This window comes from Sinocyclocheilus anshuiensis, unplaced genomic scaffold, assembly GCF_001515605.1.
Source record: "Sinocyclocheilus anshuiensis isolate Anshui unplaced genomic scaffold, SAMN03320099.WGS_v1.1 scaffold718, whole genome shotgun sequence".
NCBI lineage: Eukaryota > Metazoa > Chordata > Actinopteri > Cypriniformes > Cyprinidae > Sinocyclocheilus > Sinocyclocheilus anshuiensis.
This window is the reverse complement of record NW_015546102.1, coordinates 110,646-126,627: the sequence shown is the minus strand read 5'-3', so window position 1 is coordinate 126,627 and position 15,982 is coordinate 110,646. Positions and strand designations below refer to the sequence as shown.

The 15,982-nt window shown below is 37.0% G+C and overlaps 1 protein-coding gene across 2 annotated transcripts; it reads left to right on the top strand.

The window, feature by feature from the left end:
• The first annotated feature begins 73 nt into the window (after nt 1-73).
• On the top strand, nt 74-13,537 carry acot11a (acyl-CoA thioesterase 11a). 2 transcript variants are annotated; one of them, XM_016502212.1, is made up of 16 exons: nt 146-340; nt 1,069-1,276; nt 2,569-2,638; nt 2,961-3,021; nt 5,340-5,441; nt 5,747-5,894; nt 6,522-6,672; nt 7,678-7,797; nt 7,906-8,044; nt 8,166-8,221; nt 8,534-8,600; nt 8,944-9,027; nt 9,109-9,242; nt 10,316-10,447; nt 12,315-12,441; nt 12,517-13,537. In XM_016502212.1, the coding sequence occupies exons 1-16, from the start codon at nt 239-241 to the stop codon at nt 12,673-12,675; spliced, it is 1,860 nt and encodes a 619-aa protein (XP_016357698.1). In that variant the 5' UTR covers nt 146-238; the 3' UTR covers nt 12,676-13,537. The 2 variants fall into 2 exon arrangements, with proteins under 2 accessions (XP_016357699.1, XP_016357698.1); XM_016502213.1 differs by lacking the exon at nt 12,517-13,537 and having other exon boundaries at nt 74-340; nt 10,316-10,472; nt 12,315-12,385.
• Nucleotides 13,538-15,982: the final 2,445 nt, after the last annotated feature.

The following is a 15,982-nucleotide window of genomic DNA, read 5'->3' as shown; positions in this document are numbered from 1 at the left end:
CGATAACGGCAGGTGTCAAAACATCCCGTGCTGTTTGCAAACACGATTGTTATGTTTGAAGTATGTTGTTGTTTTTAATGTGAGAAGGATCCTAATATAAGTATCCTAAGAAGAGTGTTGTGAACTTTCCAGAACATAGGCCTATGTAAACATGAGACACGGGGCGGGGTCTTAGTTAGGCTACTTGTTAGTGAACACTATATGCGCGCGACTGAAGAGGTATTTTTGCTGACTTCCCATGCGCCAAGATCTTCCGTTAACGCTTGAGTCTGTCATTGGAGTCAGTCTTGCGAGAAAGGTTGCTGTGTTGAATCTAACCACACTGTCTAGGCAGATCGCGGTAAGGGCGTGAATGATACTTTATATCTAAACATCAAGCCACGTAGCCGCTTAAACTTGTTTTCGACGCTGTTCTGCATACCCATTCAACAACTGCACGTTTATTCACTTCCTTGTAAACGCGCTGCATAGAAACGCAAGTGCACATAACATCTAATCTTATGCTGAAATTAATTTGTAGACAAATCTTATTGGCACAGGAATGTATTGAAGATTTTGTCATTAAAATGAAGGGTGTTAACGTTAAGGAGTGTCACAGAGGTTACTGAAGGTTGCGCAATATTCAACAGTAATAATTAGTTACCAGACTGAAAGTACAACGTTGCGATGTGCAATTACATGTGGTAAAATTCACAATCATACCTCGTGATGTTTAGTTTGCCGGCAAATGCATTTAAAATGTAAATAATAATAATAATAATAATACAGACAATAAAATAATAAAAAATTATTTTAAAAAGTGGACCTAGGTCTAGTCAGCGTTTTAGACTATGTAAAAGTGCATTTTATTTGTTTATTGTTTTGTTCATATTTAGGCCTCCATTATAAATACATAACACCTTTCAAAAATCTCAAAATTAAGATGAAAATTACTTGTTCAGTTTCTAGTTATCTGATACAATGACCTTCACACATTTTAAGTGTGGCTAAATTATCCTTTATGGGACTGCTGTATTCAAAGCTAAACTCCAATTTCTAATATTAGCATTGACTATTATTTGCTCTCAGCTGCTGAATCTTCAGCCTATCAGTATGGCATCAGAATCCCATCATAAGGAGAATCTGCATAACCTTCAGCTGGAGGATGAAGGACAGCATCGCAACCCTTCAGAGGTGAAGATGAGCCAGATAGTGCTGCCCTGCCATGCCAACCACTGCGGAGAGCTGAGCATCGGACAGCTGCTCAAATGGATGGACTGCACAGCATGTCTGTCTGGTGAGTTTACACAATGAATGACACAAAGCACTTTTTAACCTGCATTGTAAAGGCTCCAAAAATACTCTATATAAGGATATGAGTGTTAGTATAATACTGAGGACGTGATTGCAGTGACGAAGCAAAACTAGAGCAAATATAAACTAGATGTGTGACTGCATGGAGTATGTTCTAGAATGTGAGAACATTACTTGAAATATTGCAATGTGGGATAAATTATTAGCTACATTTCTTGTACAGTACTGTGAAAATGTATTTTCCCCATACTGATTTGTTCTGTTTTTATGTATATTTCATGTTAATTGTTTTAGATCCTCATACAAATTGCAGCATAGAACAAAGGCAACCAAAGTAAACACATACAGTTTGTAATCCCCCCCCCAGGTTAAATTTGGGGTGTGTGTGCAGGGAGTGGGGTTGGGGGGTATGTTGCCTTGGTTGAATTGCATTGGCCCGATAGGCCCATGTGTTTATCCGTCCTTGGTCACCACCATGCTTGACCATAGGTATGATGTTCTTTTTGGTGTTTGGTTTACCCTAAATGGACCCCTGTCTATCACTGTCAAACAGTTCTACTTCCAGCTCTTTAGCCCACAAAATATTCTCCCAAAAGGTTTGAGGATCAGTTGGCATAGTGTGCCTTTTAGCCAACTTCATGCTGTTGAAGAAGTTCTGTTGAAAAGTGTATTAACTGAACAGGGCTGTGTTGTAGGCTGTATTCAGGTGTCGGGTGATGTTATGGCACATTATGAGACATGGAGGCTTGATCTTATTGATGATGAGACTTTCATTTTCCCAAATAAGTCCAAAGGCAGAGCAAAAGTAATATGGATACATAACACAAATAACTGAACTTCCTAAACAGACAAAAAACTTGAGTCAATACAAAAAATAGAAACAACTTTTAAAATTACAATACTCAAAATTGGGTTCTTGCTAGCCAACAACAATATATTGCACAAGTGAGCATTCTGTTTGCTTTCTCATCTCTCAAGTCACGACACTGCCTTCCTTAAATAGGGTCGATTGTGCTTCATTAAATAACATTATAATTGAAAGAAAATTGTATTTTGTGTTTACTCAGGTTGCCTTTGTTTTATGTTAGGTTTTGTTTTCATTTCTGAAACAATTTAGCCTGAGATATAGCCTACACTTAAACAGAAGAAATCAAGAAGGGGGCAAATACTGTATTCCTTGCACATCACCTGTCAGTCATAAACAGGCAAATCTTTTAAAAATGGTGTGAGATTCATTAGTGTCAAGATGTCTTATTTGATCTGCTTCCATTCCAGCTGAGAGACACGCTGGATGCCCCTGTGTGACAGCTTCTGTTGATGACATCTACTTTGAGCACACCATTGGGTAAAAGAAATATCACTTATATTTAAGATAATTAGAGCCACATCTCAGTGTCTTTTGAAAAACATCTTAACCAGAATGTCATTTCGCCCTTAGGGAGTACTGGCAGTTCTGTCTGGTTAATTGTTCTATTAAACTACTATTATTCAGAAGACTGTTAATTACTCCAGTCTGTCAGACTGTTTGAATAACACAGCACCAATCAAATGTAACTTTGATTAGAGAGGAGAGTCTCAGTAATATACGCCCAATGGAAAACAGTCTCTAATATATCATAAGCTACTGTCATTATCACTTACATTTGAAATACACTTATATTTTTCAGTGTTGGACAAGTGGTCAACATTAAGGCCAAAGTTAACAGGGCCTTCAACTCAAGCATGGAGGTAATAGCCACACTTTACATTATTATATGAAATAGTCTCACTTTATTTTATTTTACCAAAGGTTACTCTACTATGACCTACAGTTGTTTTTGGAGTGGTTTCTACTGTTATGTAACACTGAGGTTTTCAGACCTTTTGATGTCAAGGACCCCTAAATATGATAATTCAACATGGTTTCCAAAGTAAAACAAATGTACTTTGAATAAAGTGAATCCTTAACATATCTGCAGAATATTTACTTTATGTTAACTGGAGATCTTTTTCCTGCCTCCTATTAAAGCTGCAGTCCATAAGTTTTGCCTCTTTGTCGCCATCTCTGTTTGAAAACCTGGAATTGCAGTTACTTGCGGAATTATCTTCCTTGCCTGGGTTGTACTCTGGCAGGGCTCCAGCGTGGATGAATCTAATGTTTTGAGGAGTATGTGTGGCAGTCAGTCACCGCACCGGTGTGAATCCTATACTTAGTAATCACAGATTCTAGCCTACATCTTGGAATATATGACTCAAATAAGAATTTTCACGGTATATTGACATCTGAACAAGTAACAAGTCTGCCACGTTTGTTCTGACCAACTGAGGAAAAAAGCATTACAATAAATCGCGCTACCAATGGTGATTTAATCTAACAATCGATTAACTCATATCACATCAAACCGTGCAAATGATTATTATTGTTATACTTTATTCTCAGATTATTAATGTTAACAACATCAGTTTTGCGTGACTATGAGTCAGGGGCGTAATTTCCACTGGGGAGAGGGGGGACATGTCCCCCCCACTTTTCAAAATCACGTTTGTGTCCCCCCCACTTTCAAATTCGTTTGTTATGATTTTTTTAACCGCACGCCGTCATGGCCACGGAGGAGCAGCACCGAGCAGGGCACAGACGCACCCGTCTGCGTCCAGGAACGTCGCGTGCATACTCTAAAAATAGCTCACTGAAAGTTCTAATGAGCAGGTATCGCGGTTGCGGCACAGTCAGCGATGAAACGCCAGAAGCAGCAACAGATGACTTTAATGTCATCATAGATTAAAAGAAAGAAAGAAAAGAAAGAAAAAGAAAGAAAGAAGAACAAAATGCTGAGTTTTGCGGTGTTTCGTGAACGAATCGTTCGCGAAAGTCATTGATTCAATGATTCATTTACAAATACAGCCACTTGCTTAGTTACCGAATGAACAAATGACTCGATGACTCACGCATTAAGACAGTGACTTACCGCCACCTACTGGCGGTTTTAGTATTTAAAAGAATCACTTTTCACTTTATCATCATTGCATATTAATCTATTGAACATTTTTTTTTTAAACATTAACATTCTATTTATAAAGATAAAAAATGCATTGGAATTCTCTCAAGTCTTGGCGATCGGCCCCTATTAAACAATAAAGAAAGTAAGACATCTTTTTCTTATACATAGTTTAGTAGCCTACTATTCTTTTTGCCAGAATTGATCATTAATCAACTTAATTATTTCCTGGATTTTGTATCACCATAGTCCCTAAATGTATGTACATGCAGGAAATGGGATTCAAATCGAAAACATTTTCCCCCATTTTGTGTCCCCCCCACTTCTCAAACCAAAGTTACACCCTTGCTATGAGTATAGTGTGTATTAGTGTGTAGATTTCCATTTCTGTACAGTCTAATCTCTAATTGTCATACCATTTACCATTTTAACCCAAAAAGCAAACTATGCTCCCTTCGAACTGGTTGTCTTTAAAATACAAATCTTGTGTAATCCCAGGCTATCTGTAATCAGAAGCACATTTAAAACTGGAATATAATTTAATTTAATTCACATGTGTTTCATATAATCCTTTCTGAATTACAATCCGCCATCAAAATGATTTTTTGACATTTAATTATTCCAGCTGCTGTGAGAAAAGGCTATAAACGATCGGCCACCTGCAGGGTCCTCACATGCCTAGTAGCCGGGACAACTTCTTTATGTTTACAGACGTGACGTAATGACGCAGCAACATGCTCGAATTTCCCGTGAAAACCTACCCGTACCACTCAAATTAGAAAACATTATTATAAGCTAACCGTTGTGAATCGGGCTAAAGTAAGGCGATAGTTTTGATCACTGGCTGGTTATGTACTTGCTCAAATATTGATTTTGTATAATTTTTAACCAAAAAAAGTTACGGACTGCATCTTTAAGAGTACTGAGAGTACTGCATTAGAATTATTAGAGTACTGTGTTAGAGTACTGTTGATGATAGAGAACCATATTGAATTCACTTCACATTTATTTGAAGAAATAAAATATGTAGAATGGCAATTATTTGTGTATGTATTGGTGTTTGTGTGTGAGGTGGGGATAGAGGTGAGCTGTGAGGACCTGTACAGTGGCCGTCATTGGAGAGTGTGTCAGGCTTTTGCCACATTTGTCGCCAAACGCACAGATGCAAACAAGGTATGAGAAAACAATGCCATAGGAATGCTTATAATAATGTTTATAAATATGCTATGCTCACTTATATCTTAGTTAATGGGGAAAAACATGTTTTACAAACTGATTTGACCTTTTTGTTATAGCTCTGGAAATAAGGAAACACTGCAAATAAGGAAACAAGGCAAATGGCATGCAAATAAACAAGGCAGATACAGTTGCTTTCTGCACAGTATCTAAATGCACCTTTACTCTGCACTAATTTTTAACCAGTTATCAATAATTCAGGCAATGTGTAGATAAGAAATCTGTTGGGACTGTAACTGCAGGTGCAGCTGAGGCAGGTTGTGCCCTGCACACACCAAGAACAGGTGGAGCACAGTTTAGCAGCTGAGAGGAGGAGGATGAGACTCATTCACCATGACATCATGCAGGACTTGCTAAACAACAAGACCTTCCAGAGAAGTATCAGTGAGGGTAAGTGTCTTAAGTGGTGGAGGCACCTCCCTTTTGGTAAAGACTTTGGGAAAGACAAAAGGCTTTGTGTAAACATTACGCTAAGGCTCACAGACTGAGTGCATATGCACATGTGATAATATCTCAGACAGAGTGAGTTACTTAGCCCTACAGGGATAATTCACCCAAAAATGTCAAATCTGTCATTGTTTACTCACCCTCATGTACAGTGGTGTGAAAAAGTGTTGGTCCCCTTGTTATCTTTGACTAATATTTAAATTTGTTTGATGATCTGAAACATTAAAGTGTGACAAACATGCAAAAAAATAAGAAATCTGGAAGGGGGCCAACACTTTTTCACACCACTGTATTTCTAAATCTGAATAACTTTCTGTGGAACACAAAAGAAGATATTTATTGTAGGATCCTCACTTGTTTTGTATGAAGAGTCATAGAGAAGAAAGTCATTCAGCAGAACAAAATCATACAGGTTTGGAACAATAATAAAGTTACTAAATAGTGACAGAATTTTAATTTTTAGAGTGAACTATGACTCTTAAGCTATTGAACCTGTTCTAGACAATCATTTAGTTTTCTCCAAGCATCTGTTTAGCATCTTGAGGAGGTGTTTTATTGTTTGTGAGGCAGAGAACCATGATGAAGATGAGGCTTTGCCGACAGAAAGAACAAGAGTGGAAAGTGTCGAGCTGGTACTTCCTCCTCATGCCAATCACCAGGTCAACACATTCGGAGGCCAGATTATGGCCTGGATGGAAAATGTCGCTACCATTGCAGCCAGGTGTGTGTCTGCACACTTGCAAAGTGCATTTTTATACAGCAGTTAATATTTAGCTTTATTAACCCTTAGCCTGCAATAGATCAGGGTTCAAGGTTTGTAATGTTGATACAAACAAGCCGCAAAAGAGACTTCTGTAATGACAGTATATATAGAAAGGTTTACTTAAAGCATATAACATAAACTTAAGCTTTCTTAAAAACACTGTGAAATCATAGATTTTGTGCCATTTAGTTAATCTGTGTTAGCTTTGAGGTCTATCTATATGCTATGTACTCCTAAGATATACACAATTAAAGGAATGGTTCACCCAAAAAAGAAAATTTACTCATTAAAGAAATTTAGCATTACATCACTTGCTCACAAGTGGATTCTCTGCAGTGAATGGGTGCTGTCAGAATGAGAATTAAAATAGCTGATAAAAATATCACATTAATCCACAAGTAATCCACACAACTCCAGTCCAACAATTCATGTCTTGTGAAGCAAAAAATCTGTGTGTTTGTAAAACAAATCCATCAAGATGTTTTTAACTTGTTTTTAACTTGCTTCTGGCTAAAATATGAGTCCTCTATCCAAAAATATTGCATTCTCCAGTGAAAAAAATTGTGCTGTCTGAATCAAAAGAGATCACAGATCAAACACCATTTAAAACCAGTCCAGAATACGTTTAAACAAATATGATGGTGGATTTTGATTTCAGAGAACAACAGGGGATGGACTTTTTAACTGGAGGAAGCACTGTTATGGATTATGGACTTGTTATGGATTTGTTTTTTACAAACACGCATAATTCTTGTATCATTTTGTTGTATCTAAAATAAGAAAGTCTCCCTATACAACCTGCAACTAACTAGACAAGTAGCAAATTAAATACAACAATATCTTCATGTTTATATAAGGAAGTATGTCAGCACAGGACAAAAAACATCTTGTGTCTTGTAATGGTCTAATAATGAATAAAAAACTAAAGACATATATTGGCTTTCTCTTTTTTTCATTTTTTAGTCGTTTATGCAATGCTCATCCAACTCTGAGGGCTATAGACATGTTTCATTTTAGAGGCCCTTCCCAGGTTGGAGATCGTTTGGTTCTAAAGGCCATTGTCAATAACACATTCAAGAACAGGTGAGCTTATATAATCCATCTATCAGTATCTAAGAGATGTATTTATATTTTAATGACTACACAGTGATGATGTCATACAGCTCATTGGCAGTATCTCTGGTTTTTTAGTATGGAGGTAGGTGTCTGTGCAGAAGCCTATCACAGAGATGAACCTCTGAGGCATATTAATAGTGCCTTCATGACGTTTGAGGTGCTGGATGAGAAAGGAAGGCCATGTCCACTGCCCCCCATAAAACCTGAACCTCAGGTGAAGAGTCCAGACTTCGTGTTCATAGTGCAAACATTCATGCCAACACTCACTTGATTGCTAAAGTAAATTGGATATTGTAAATTCTGAATTTTGAATACTATTCTGAATTTTCTGACAGGAGGGACAGAGGAGATATCAGGAGGCCCTTGCCAGGAAGAAGATTCGTCTTGATAGGTAGCAAAACTGGTGCTGGTCCATTCATAACAAAAACTCCAGCTTATAACCTCACAAAACCATGTGAGAAGAGTTGACTAGACTGCAAAACCTTCAGCTCACCCACAGATGGTGCTGTCAATGTACTAAAAAAAAAAGTAGATCAACATTATAGATAAATATATATATTTTTTCTTATTAGGCTAATTAAATTAATATTGAAATGATATAAAGTAATATATAATTTTTCCTGAGCATCATTTAGCTGTATTGCCTGTTGTTAAATTTCTCTCAAAAACATGATTTGCTAATCTGGCCTTTGTTTCTACTCAGGAAGTACATTATCTCATGCAAGCAGACCGAGGTGCCACTGTCTGTCCCATGGGACACCAGTAACCAGGTAGCTTTCCCTTCTTTAGAAAATACATGTTATCCAAAGGTCTGTTTACCATTACAAGGTCCAAACTTGTGGCATGAATAGGGCTTATGTGTAAAAAAAATATATATATCAGGATAGACATCCAAAATAAAGATAAAAAAAACAGACAAGATATGCAGAATTATGTAAATGTGACTGGCATTAAGAAATGGATTTCAGTAGTAATCAGATATTTACTATTTATATAATTTACAGTGTATTTACAGTGTGTTTCACTCACATCTCCTTTTGAGCAAAATCACTGATAATGTGTAAAAGAGATGAAAAGCACTGTTTTTTTTTGTAACGCTATTCTCACTTTCAGGTTTATCTGAGCTACAATAATGTGTCTGCCTTGAAGATGCTTGCAGCCAAAAACAACTGGGACCTCTGCTCAAAGAAGAACAATGTAAGCACTATTCTTCATATGTCAGTTGCATATTATAGAGTTCACACTTTAACATTAGATACCTTGTTTTGCACTGGGCAGGTGAGCCTGTATACAGTGGAGGAAAGTCAGAGTCTGTGTTTCAGGGTGGAGTTTGAGATGGAAATCCCAGCACAAAGAGCCTTCATCCTCCTCTCAGATATCAGTCGCAGACATGAATGGGACCAACACTATACGTGAGACACTATACATACCACAGTATTATTAGCTACTGTACTGACTCTTTTAATTACAAATGAAATAGGGAAGGCCAGAGATAAATATCATGCTTATTCGCTCAAAATGAATAAATGTAATGCTTTTTTATTCAAAAACTGTTTAGTACAAAAACATAAGCAACTTTTAAAGTAGAAATAATGGTTCAAATGAATTATGGAGACATAAGTTGGTTTTCGGTTTCGAAAAGGTTTATGACAGGGCTGCATCTTGTCACCATACTTGTTCAATCTGTATGCTAAAGCCATATTCCAAAAGGCTAGGGGAGGATAACAGGTAGGTTGAAGACTGATAAACTGACGACACAACATTGCTGATTGAAACAAAGCAGAGAAAAGTCATTTGCAGAGAAAAGTCAAAGAATAAAGTTGAAAGTTGGGATTAGAACTGAACAAGATCATGTCGGATAACAACGGATAACATCGATAAATTTGAGTTCGATAGAGAAGAAATTGTGATTGTTACAAGTTTTGGGTGCCCTTCTGACCATAGATTCGACCAACTCTCAAGAAATATTACATTGTTTGGCACTATGCATGTCAGCTATGAAGTCTTTAGACAATTTTTTTTTTAAAGCAAGGACATTAGACTGTAGACGAAGTTATAACTAGTTCAGACTGTAATATTCTCAGTTGTCAAGTACGGTTGCACAAAACCAAATTCTTTTTTATTTCTTTAGTCTATCAGGTCACTAAGACTCAAACCTGAGTTCTAAAACAAAAAAAGACACCAAAACCAAATACTGGAAATTTATCAAACCTTTTTTTTTTTTTACAAATAAAAATTGAAATATCTTCATCAGATATCCTCTTTATTTTGGAAAGGAATTATGCATGCACATACCTGATATGGCCATTGTGAGCACTGTTATTACCAATGTTACATTAGTAAGTTGGTCATATCTGTACATGTAAACTCTTTTGTCTGTTACATGATCATACTGTATGTCATTTTGAAATATCCATTATTAAAAAATGCAAATCCAAATGCCAATTCAAATGGACCTTTACATTTTTTGTATTGTTTTGTGCAGTTTGTGTAAGCTGCTCCTTAGGGTTGATGAGGATGATTTCATCTATCAAGTTGTTACTCCTTCGGTCAGTAAAGGAGGACAATATCAGGACTTCATTTTACTGGCCTCTAGAAGACCACCTTGCGATAGCGGGTGAGGATGACTATAGCAATTCTAGGTGTGGTATTAAAAGCTAACATTTGCTACCTTTAATTCAGTGAAAGAAAAAGATTACACAGACAGTTTTTTCTTTATTAGAAATAATATGCACTAATAAACTGTGAACAATAAGACCAGGTATGAAGTAAATAAGATAAATTTGTTGCCTTTAAATAAATAATTTAGCATTACATCACTGCTCACCAGGGCATCCTTTGCAGTGAATGGGTGCTTTCAGTGAAAGGAATCCATTGGTGAGCAAGTGATGTAATGCTAAATTTCTCCAAATCTGTTTTGATAAAGAAACAAACTCATCTACATCTTGGATAGCCTAAGTGTGAGTAAATTTTCAGCAAATTTGAATTTTTTTGTGATCTATTCTTTTAAGCGCCCATGAGTTTCTCTAAAGGCATGTCCACATGTCGAAACTGCAGTTAATGAGGTTCCATCTTGTAAAACGTGTTCACGTTCTTGTAAAACTTGTAATTACAAGGTCCAACTTCACCTGACCACTGCAATGGCATGTGGAAACGCATTTAAAATGGCAGTGGCCTTAGCAGTAAAATGTAGTTAAGTGGTTATTTTAATATATAAAATATAATATTTCTGTTACAAGATGCAAGAATAATCTAAAAAAATAACAAAGGACATACAATACAGTTTAAAGCAGCTAGCACACAGTTGAATACGTCTAATGTCCCACAAAGTTTATTAATTTGCATAACAGCTGTTACTTGATATGTTTGTTTTTTTTCTACTGATTACTGAAATTACACAGATTCATTTTGGCATTAAAGGGGTCATATGATGTTGCTAAAAAGAACATTATTTTGTTTATTTGGTGTAATGAAATGTGTTTATGCGGTTTAAGGTTCAAAAAACACATTATTTTTCACATACTGTACATTATTGTTTCTCCTCTATGCCCCGCCTTTCTGAAACGCGTCGATTTTTACAAAGCTCATCGGTCTGAAAAGCGAGGTGTGCTCTGATTAGCCAGCTATCCAGTGCATTGTGATTGGCCGAATACCTCAAGCGTGTGATGGAAATGTTACGGCCCTTACCATATTGTGATGCCGTGTCCCGGCCGGAGCGACGAGACAAAAACATTAAAACCCATTATAAACGAGGCATTTGTTGCATCCAGTGGGGACATAATTACGGATTATAATTACTTATACTGTCTTTTTACGCGTTGCGTTGCATCGCGCCGCATAAACATAAATCCATCTCTGCATTTGTGATCGGAGAAATGACAAAAAACAAGCGCTACTCTACACTGCTCAAAACTCGCATTTGAATCGTCAGTGGCAAATTCTTTAAATATAAAAAACTTACTTACAGTCTGTGAGTCAGAACAGCCGGCATTGTAGTCTACTCTCCCAGGATCAGGAAACAGTCCTCCATAAAATGCGCTGCACACATCTGAATATTTGAGTTGAACTGTTCTGGAACAGTGTTGTAAATACAACTTAACCACTGATTTCTAGTTGTGTCCTCTTTTGGAAGGCCAAACAAAGTAGTTTTGCTTTCACAACGAAACACACAGCGTCACACATGGCGGGCTTGAGTGAGCGGCGGCCGGAGGCCTAGAGTGAGGAATGGCCGGCGGGCTTGAGAACGGCATGGCCAGCGGATTCGATAAAGGAGCGGCCGGCAACACTCCAAAAAGAAAGGACAAATTGAAATCGCATCATATGACCCCTTTAATAGTTTTGTCACAGAAACGCATAATTCCGAGTCTGAGGAAGTAAACAGCTTCGAGTAGAATGTCACGGGTTGTCATCTAGTAATTACGACATGGCATGAATGCAGCACAATTATGTTTAAAATGTACATATAATGTATATTTGTTTTTTAGGGATCCATATGTAATTGCCCTAAGATCAGTTGCTCTACCCTCTCACCCACCCACAGAGGAATTCCACAGGGGTGAGGTGGTCTGTGCTGGGTTCACCATTTATGAGGTTTCAAAAAGTGTCTCGAAGGTAGGAAAATACTAAATGATGGTCACAATGTACTTCACACTGAAGTGTCTTATAGGTTTTCTGTTTTGCCCTCAGATTTCCTACTATAATCAGGCCAGTCCAGAAGTCCTGCCATACATCTCCACTGACATTGCAGGCCTCTCGTCCAGTTTCTACTCAATATTCTGTGCATGCAGGCAGTATCTACTGGACAACATAATCAGCACATCTGCATTCACCCCTTCTGCATTATAACTGGCAGCCGCTGGGCTGAACTCATCATGATGTGCTACAACTGATATTTCAGTTTATGCTTTTACAGGGGCCATTTCTAATATTTTTGTAGTATTTTTAATTTCTTCCCACTTAAGTTTATTAGGGTTAAGCCAGAAATAAACTGTTTGAGTTCAGACACTCAAGAGGTTGTGAGACATTGCACACGTTATGTTATCAGTTAACCTGATAAATGTGTCAAAGCAGTTGAAACACGGCACGACTGTACTGTATGGCAATCGCGTGAAGTTTTGAATTTGAGGTTGAATTTTCAATGTTGCTGCTACTGCTTTGGAAAGAAAAAGAAAAAGAAAAAAAAAACTTGACTGTGCAAGTTTTAGAGAGAGAACAGCAAAGTAATTTGGTTAAAAAACTGGAGAGTCTGCACTCTCCAGATGTGATGTGTCTGTGTCTGATTTGGGAATGGGGAGAACTCTGGTCAAATTCAGGCCGACCCTCTGAATTTTTGTCAACATGTTTAAAAATTATTGGGAGCACAGGAGGTTTGTAAGGTACTTGGCTCGATTTGTAAGACTGGATGGCGCAAAATAATACAATAGAAAAAAGATCTTTCTCTGGCATTTCCCTCACTGTTTGCTCAGAACAAATATATTCACTCACTGAATCTGTCTCAAGGATTATTATTGAAACTTTGAATTACATGACTATTTTCCATCCCTTCTCTGACCTTTGTAAGTAAACAGGTCGGTTTTGTATTGTTCTACATGTAAATTACCTCTTTTTATGAGACCTCTTTTTAACTACTTACGCTCAGGGGCGTTTTTGTGTATTTTCGCCTAAATTTGACATACCCAAATTCAAATGTTTACCCTACACACATACAATGGAGGAAATAAAAAAAAATGGTGTCATTGTATAGAAAACCCTTTGAACTACAAAATATGGTTGTAATTCTTCATAAATAACATTATATATGTTTGAAATATTACAATAAACACTAACAAAAAAGCGCTTTTTGATTTCTTTTCAGATTTTTTTTTTTGAAAGTCTGTTATTCAGTTTCTATTTGCTCCAGCTCTCTGCAACATATATTGTTTGATTCCACTAGGTGCCAAGATGTGCCAGAAAAAAAGAATCTTTCAAATAACTGTCAGACTCTGTTCCGTGTTTTGTGGTTGTTTTCCTCATGTGCCTTCCTTTCCCATGTTTAATTTGTCCCAGGTGTTTCCCATGATGTTTCATTGCTCCCAGGTGTGTCTCGTCATCCCCTCCTCCTGTGTGTATAAGTAGGCCGGTATCAAATTTTCATGTTGCGATTAATTGCTAATGCTTTTATCACGGTATACGGTATTATCACGATGTTGAAATGTAGTTTTAAAAAAGTGCTGTCATAATACAGTATAACAGGTTTAACTTTTTTTTCTTACAACAAAAATAACTGAACGTTTAAATGCAATACAGAAAAATGTATAAAGTTAAAAGTTTTACATTAGGCACAACTCTCTGCAATTTACTTTGTTTGATGCCACTAGATGCCAAAAAGTAGCAGAAAAAATAATCTTTCAAATAACAGCTTCTAAACAGGAGTTATTGAATTATAACCGAAGTGAGTAAAATTGTACCTTTTTTGCGTCTAAAAGTATCTTTGTGAGTTTCCTTTGCAAAAACAGGTTTTATAAATCATATTGCCCCCAGAATCCTATTTTACTATGTGCCATAGCACTTTTCTTGATTATTGACTGAATTATGTTTCATTTTTATGTTTGTCTAAGTAGTAATATACAAAATGGCATAAGCGAATTATACCAAATATCAAATTTTGTGTTTTATACAGTTTTTTTCTTTCAGGAGACACAAGACTCTATAAATTGTCAAATCCGTGTGATTTATTACAATCTAAAACAGAATCCACATCCTCCAGCTTTATATCATTCCATTTATGTTCATAATTTTAGTCCCCTGTCCCCTACATCACCTCTGCTTCAGCATCCTACCTCTGTCAGCATCCTGCCTGCCTCAGCATCAGCATCCTGCCTGGAGATCAGACACGAGCTGCACTGCTAGCTCCGAGCTAACTGCTTCTGGCATGAGCTCGCAGCTGCTATCTGGTCTTCAGAATGTGAAACAAAGAAATAGCTGTTTATAAACACAGCACTGTAATAATATCCATGTATATTTACTGAAACGCATCCTGTACTGTACTTTACTGTCAATACATCGTTTATCAGATTGTTAGCTGTGCTTTTACGTTTCAAAATAATGATTCTATCAAAAAAGGAGCAAAAGCGCTCATATGTGCTCACCAGACGCGCGTCCTCTCCTCTCCACCGCGCCGCTGAACGTTCTTCATCATATATAACTTTCATTATAATGTTCATAGATTGCCATTATTCGAGCCGCCGATGCGTTTATCTTCCAGCGTGCATTATCGCCTTCAAAACAGTCAAAGAAAACTACAAGACCCACGCTCAAAACAGCTCCAGCGTTGACCCGGATCCTCTCTCTCCCCCCTCCTGTCTATTGACCCAGAGGTGTCAAATTTCACGGCTCTGAATGGCCCGGCAGTGGTGTATAATCTGACCTATTGCCGCCCACTGAGCAGCCCAGAGTAGCCCAGAGTTGTAGAACATATGAACCACTGGCCGGAGCTGCTATGACTTGGAGAGCGCGTTTGCCAAAAGAGCGTCTTTTTTTCTCTGTTGTGTAGCTGGACAAAACGTTATTATCAGGGTCCGCTGAGTTTAAGTAGTTTAAGCAAGGCAAGTTTATTTATATAGCACATTTCATACACAATGGCAATTCAAAGCGCTTTCCATAGAAATAATAAAAAACAGTACTCATTAAAAGTAATACAAAAAAATAATACAAATCTGAAAAATCGATAAATTATATAAATGATAAAATGTGTCAGAAAAGAGTAATCCTTGTTGACATTGAATGTTTTTTTTTTTTTATCCACTATAGGCAGTGTTGGGAAGGTTACTTTGGAAATGTAATAGGTTACAGATTACGTTACCCTACTTAAAATGTAATAAGTAGTGTAACTTTTCAATTACTTTATTAAAGTAATGTAACTGATTACATTTGATTACTTTTTGATTACTTTTCTACATTTTTTATGTTTTCAACTGTTTATCATTTTCAAACATGTCAATTACTTTTATTTTGTAATTAAATTACGTAATTCCGTTACATGTAACTAGTTACTCCCCAACACTGACTATAGGGCACCCCTTGTGCTCTAACAGCCATTTTGCAAAGCCACTGTTACAGTGCAACAGGTTCTCATAACATCATGCTGAAATATCTTTAAAAATAAACCTAATTT

What these genes read in the sequence shown, in the direction of transcription:
- acot11a (XM_016502212.1), top strand. Translation starts at nt 239, where the DNA reads ATGCGCCAAGATCTTCCGTTAACGCTTGAGTCTGTCATTGGAGTCAGT. An exon ending in TCTGCTCAAAGAAGAACAAT is followed by an intron (nt 9,028 to 9,108) that starts GTAAGCACTATT and finishes TGCACTGGGCAG; the next exon opens with GTGAGCCTGTATACAGTGGA. An exon ending in GAATGGGACCAACACTATAC is followed by an intron (nt 9,243 to 10,315) that starts GTGAGACACTAT and finishes TGTTTTGTGCAG; the next exon opens with TTTGTGTAAGCTGCTCCTTA.